Below are 5,728 nucleotides of genomic sequence, written 5' to 3'. Positions count from 1 at the left end.
ACCTCAAATAGATTGAAAAGTTCAGACTTAGAATATGAGGAGAGCACCTGGCCATAAATAAGACTGGAAATAAGGAGCAGGACACACAGGCCTTTGTGGGTCATGTTGCATTATTTGAATGTGATCTCATAAGAAAGCCAATATGTTTAAAAAATATATTTAAAAACCCTTAGAAAAATGTATCTCAAGCATGTGCCAAAATTTACTAATGTACTGGGGCACCTGGGTGGCTCAGTTGGTTAAGTGTCTGCCTTCAGCTCAGGTCATGATCCCAGGGTCCTGGGATTGAGCCCCACGTCGGGCTCCTGGCTCAGCGGGGAGCCTGCTTCTCCCTCTCCCTCTGCCCCCCCACCCCCACTCGTGCTCTCTCTTTCTATCTCTCTCTTTTTCTCAAATAAATAGATAAAATCTTTAAAAAATAAACTTCTTTGCCTTCAGAAAGTGTTTAATGCATGTGCAAGTTGATGTTAGCTAGCTCTTAGCACCTCTCACTTTGGATGTTACCCTGACATACTAAACCACAAAATTAACATATAACTCATTCATTGTCACACTGATAGTTTCTATTTATTCCAGTTCACATGTTTATTCTATTTATACACATTTAATATATCACGGACTACCCTCTGCCTCTGCCCCTCTTCCCACTCATGTGCTCTCCCTCTCTCTCTCTTGCTCACTCACTTTTTAATAAATAAATCTTAAAAAGATTTACTAATGTACTAACGGGTAAATCAGCAAGTTGTTGGCACGATAAGAAATGCGGGTTTCAGGAAGGGTGTGGAATTGGAGGAGTGACAAATTTGGGGACCAGAATATGGACCAAGTCAGGGTGATTACCATTTCATTTCACAGATTCATAAAAGCATGACGGCCAAGGGCATTTTTTACACAGGAGGTCTGTAGAAGGATGATCTGAGATGCCAGGTGTGCAGACATAAGGTCAGAAGAAGAAAGATGATGAAGCAACTGATAGCGATACAACTTTGTCTAAAACTGGGGTAGCATGCTCCCTCACAGGAAGGCACCGATGCGACAAACAGAGACCTGGAAGGACACGAGCTCTGATTTCCAACATTGCTGGGTTTTTCCCCGCAAGCTGGAGACACTTATGCACTTCTTCCATTTCTTACTTGAGGATATTTTATTTACCTTTTTGACACAGGGAAGAGTGTTTGGTCGGGATGAGCTACGATGTTTCATTTTAGAAAGATAACGGGGTCTGCAGTGTGGAGGATGGAGTGAAGGGGTCAGGACACATTTTCAGGAGTTACTGTGTAAACTGACAAAGGACTCAACTAAAGCAATGAGAGAAGATAAATCTTGGCTACACAATCTAACCCAAATCAGGAGTTAAACAGCACACCATTGGGGGAAAAGTCAGTTTGCTTTATGGCAAAGAAGAATCACCGTCTGTGGACTTGGCTTCAGTCTTCTCTGAAACCTGGCTGAGGTCATGCCAACAGCTACAGGGCAGGGTTGTGAATGAGAATTAAGGAGGGACAGAGCTAAGACCTGGGAGTACATGTATGAGGAGCCCTCATTTATGTGGGGGACATGGATTTGCATCCCTCAAAGAGTCATGCCACCCTGGAAGCCCTTTGCAGTGGTGTGTGCACCAGGGCTGCCTGTGGGTCCTATAGGGACAGCTCTGCAAATGGCACCAAGGATGGTGGGGGACCAGTGGCACAGTGAACTAGCCTGCGCTCCGAGTTTGTCCAGAAACCATTCTGACTCTTCTTAAATGTGTGCATCCCCAGAGTTACTGAAAAATCCAGCTTAGGTCACCTCAAGAAGGAAGTAGTGAATTTCTTGCTAACCAAGCATGTGTGGGATTGGGCTGTAGAGCACTTTGTAACATTGTATGGCCTTAAATAGCATTCAAGGACAATTAACTATATGCCCATCATGATAGCACAATTTCCTTTGTTTTCTTTTTGGCTTATTATGTCTCTATATTATCCACAGGAAAAAGAATATTTTTACATTGTTGAAAACATAAAATAGAAGCCCTCTCACCTGCCCCAAAGATGGTCAGATAGTTGGCTGACTAATTCAAAAAAGTCTGGTAGAGCAGAAAATCGAAAGAATGACCCTTATATCATTGAAATGTTTTATTTCAACTCAAAAAGTCTAAACATACACATATTTATAAATATTTTCACTTAGGGATAAAGCTTTTGCTTTAAGTGTTGGTCCATGTGATTGGAGATCTTTAGAGCATATCTAGCATAAGTCCACCCATAATTCATTAGAAAAATTCTCATGGATTTACAGATGAGCAGGAACTTCGAGTCACTTGCAAAATAATCTAAGCAAATGACACTTCTAGGTTTTTATGATTTTCCTTTCTTCTGTGATTTTCTTGGTCATATTTTATTTTTCCAAAACACTCCATCTAGTTACATTAGAAACAAATAATCTTTGGGACACCTGGGTGGCTCAGTTGGTTGGGTGACTGCCTTCGGCTCAGGTCATGATCCTGGAGTCCTGGGATTGAGTCCTGCATTGGGCTCCCTGCTCAGCGGGGAATCTGCTTCTCCCTCTGACCATCCCCCCTCTCATGTTCTCTCTCTCTATCTCATTCTCTCTCTCAAAATAAATAAATAAAATCTTTCAAAAAAATAAAATAAAAAAAAGAAAAAAAGAAACAAATAATCTTTATTGCAGTAATACTTCACCAGCCCATACTACAAAATTACATATCACAAGCAGAATAATTAGAATAATAAATAAACTGTCACAGATGGTCTTGAGAACAGACACAGACAATTTAACTTGTAAGGGCTGAACCTCACAGACACCCCAGGAAGTAATGTGCTGGACACGAGTGTTTATTATACTGAGGGAATCAGCCAAGGAGCTTTCCACAGGGAAGAGAGCGTGATGGCTAACTGGTTACATAAAAACATGTTCCCTGTTTACAAGTTATTTTCATGGTCTCATAATTAATGATAACCATTTTTCCTTTGGGTGATGATGAAACATAATTTTAACAAATCAGGAGATTTTTATTCTAGTATGGGCTGGGTCACTGGGCAGAGAAAAGGTCTAATTAATAGTAACTGACTCTCTGAACCAGAAGACAAGCTATGTGCTCACTAGATAATTCACATATTCATAGAAAAAAAACAAAACCCTCAGTTGTCCAGATGAAAAAAATTCAAGGTACATCAGTTTGAAGAGTTTTAAATATCATCTCAAATTACATGGCTTGAAATAATAGATTTAAAATAATAAAATAATAAAATAAAATAATAGATTTAAAATCAATTCCTTTTAGTATTTATAGTTCAAATTATGACAATCGTTAGAGTCATGTAAGGTTTACATTGTGACCATTGCAGGGTCGGTGAGCTGCAAGATCTGGGCCTTTTGAGCCTTTCCAGAGCATTTACTGTGTTCCACGTTAGCAGCAAATGTGATGTCATTAATGGTGGTTTTAGGTCCATTACTAAAATAAAATTATATCCACTAAAAACTTGAACACATTACCATGAAAACAAAGCAAAACTACAAACAAAAATGAATGTGTTTAATTTATAATTAATATAATAAGAAACTAGCTTTAAATTTTGAAAAAAATCAACATTTCTGGTAATACTGATTCCTTCAGAAGCAATAAATATTTGTTCTTTTGGCTCTCATAACTCTTATTTTATATCCGTTTAACAGATCTGATCATTGTGCATTGTCATAGTTTTCTTTCTCCATTCATGTTCCTACCCTTCCTCCACCTCTGTAAACTATCAACTTACTCGTCTTAGTTTTTCCACTTTGTATGGAACCTGGTACATAGTTGGTTTACTACTTGTGGATGCCTGTGTCCTAGATAAGATGCTGTCAATAGCTTTGGATACTGTTCTCTATTCAGCCAGGAAAGCTAACCGTGGCCACCTTTCAATTTGAGTATTGCCTTCCCTTAAAAGAAAAAAAAATTATATTTTTCTCTTTTTGCCAAGCGTGAGTTGTTTTATAGTTTGTTTGTTTGTTTTGGGAGAGAGTGTCAGCAGGGAGGGACAGAGGGAGAAAGAGAGAATCCCAAGTGGACTCCATGCTCAGCATAGAGCCCAACGCAGGGCTCAGTCTCATTACTCTGAGATCATGATCTGAACCGAAACCAAGAGTCCGACGCTTAACCAACTAAGCCACCCAGGTGCCTTGGTTTTTTTGTTTCTTAACCAAGCATTGGACAATGTAGCATGTAGACTGACTCATGCTTTTTCTGGACTGGGAGGAAAGAAAAGGGCATCAGTGGTCTTAGTCCTTGGAAACATTGTCCACATCAGGACTGGATTGGCAAAAGGGCAAAGAAAACATCCTGCCTTTGACCTCTGTGGAGTCCCTCATTAATTTTAGGGTTTTTTGTTAGATCACCTTGGTTGCCACAGGCATTCCCAGAACTCTCTTGAGGGCAGTCTTCACCTCCTGATTCCTCAGACTGTAGACAACGGGATTAAGCAGGGGAGTCACCACAGTGTAGGTCACGGCCACAAACTGATCCTTGTCTGAGGCAGACTTGGATCTGGGCCTCAGGTAGATGATGGAGGCACAACCGTAGTGCACGAAGACCACCGTGAGGTGGGAGGCGCACGTTGCAAAGGCCTTTCTTTTTCCCTCAGCTGAGGGGATCTTCAGGATGGTGTTAAAGATGAAGCCGTAAGAGATGAGAATCAGCAGGAAAGGCACCATGATCACCAGGATGCTGAGGCTGAATAGAGCCAGTTCCTTCACATGGGTGTCTGTGCAGGCCAACCTAATAACAGGTGCCATGTCACAGAAATAGTGGTTGACCCTGTTGGGGCCACAAAAAGGCATGTCACAGATGAGGTTGGTGGCCACCAAAGCAATGAAGAAACCCGTGAGTCCGGACAGGGAAACCAACCCCCACCCTAACCTTTTGTTCATGATGAGTGTGTACCTCAGAGGGTGGCAAATTGCCACATAGCGATCATACCCCATCACAGCGATGAGAAAGCAGTTGGTGCAGGCAAAACCAAGGAAGAAGACGAGCTGGGTGGCACAGGCCACAAAGGAGATGCTCTTGGTGGCTGAGAGCAGGTGGACCAGCAGCTGAGGGATGATGACAAACGTGTAGCAGGATTCAGAAAAGGAAAGAATGAACAGGAAACCATACATGGGAGTGTGCAGAGTCCGGCTGCAGCAGATAACAGCCATGATGGTGGCATTGGCCAGCAGGATTGTCAAGTACAGGAAAAGGAAGATGACAAACAGCAGCAGCTGGAGCTCCCCCAGGCTAGAGAAGCCCACCAGGACAAACTGTGTAACCATAGTGGTTCTATTGAAACTGTGCATCTGGATGACTTCTTTCTGTGAATGAGTTTGGGAGAGACAAAATGACAACCATCATTGTAATAAGAACATTTTTCCAATGCCTTCTCTTTCAGTATCACATTTCAGGCCCAGAATATTGATAGGTCTCTCCCTCTCTCTCTCCCCCTCTGCCTCTCTCTCTCTCTCTCTATCTTGACAAAGATACCCTCTTTGATGATTTTTACAAGAAATTATTAATCTCCAATAATGGGATAATGATTAACTGTATTATAGAAATAAACAAAGATTAAAAGAAGCAAGAAAAGAAGCAACTTCCATATTCCCAAAGACTATGTGAGGACATGAGAAAGTCTCCTACCATAATAAGAGAAAAAGCAAACTACTAAGCCATATTTATAATAAGATACCAAGCCATATTTATGATAAGATTAGA

The 5,728-nt window shown here is 41.2% G+C and overlaps 1 protein-coding gene across 1 annotated transcript; it reads right to left on the bottom strand.

The window, feature by feature from the left end:
• Nucleotides 1-4,368: 4,368 nt before the first annotated feature.
• OR10T2 (olfactory receptor family 10 subfamily T member 2) lies at nt 4,369-5,316 on the bottom strand. Its single transcript, XM_036069858.2, has one exon. The coding sequence runs from the start codon at nt 5,314-5,316 to the stop codon at nt 4,369-4,371; it is 948 nt and encodes a 315-aa protein (XP_035925751.1).
• Between the last annotated feature and the right edge of the window lie 412 nt (nt 5,317-5,728).

This window comes from Halichoerus grypus, chromosome 7 (genome assembly GCF_964656455.1).
Source record: "Halichoerus grypus chromosome 7, mHalGry1.hap1.1, whole genome shotgun sequence".
NCBI classification, from domain to species: Eukaryota; Metazoa; Chordata; class Mammalia; order Carnivora; family Phocidae; genus Halichoerus; species Halichoerus grypus.
The sequence above is the reverse complement of the archived record's forward strand: the minus strand, read 5'-3'. Positions and strand labels throughout refer to the sequence as shown.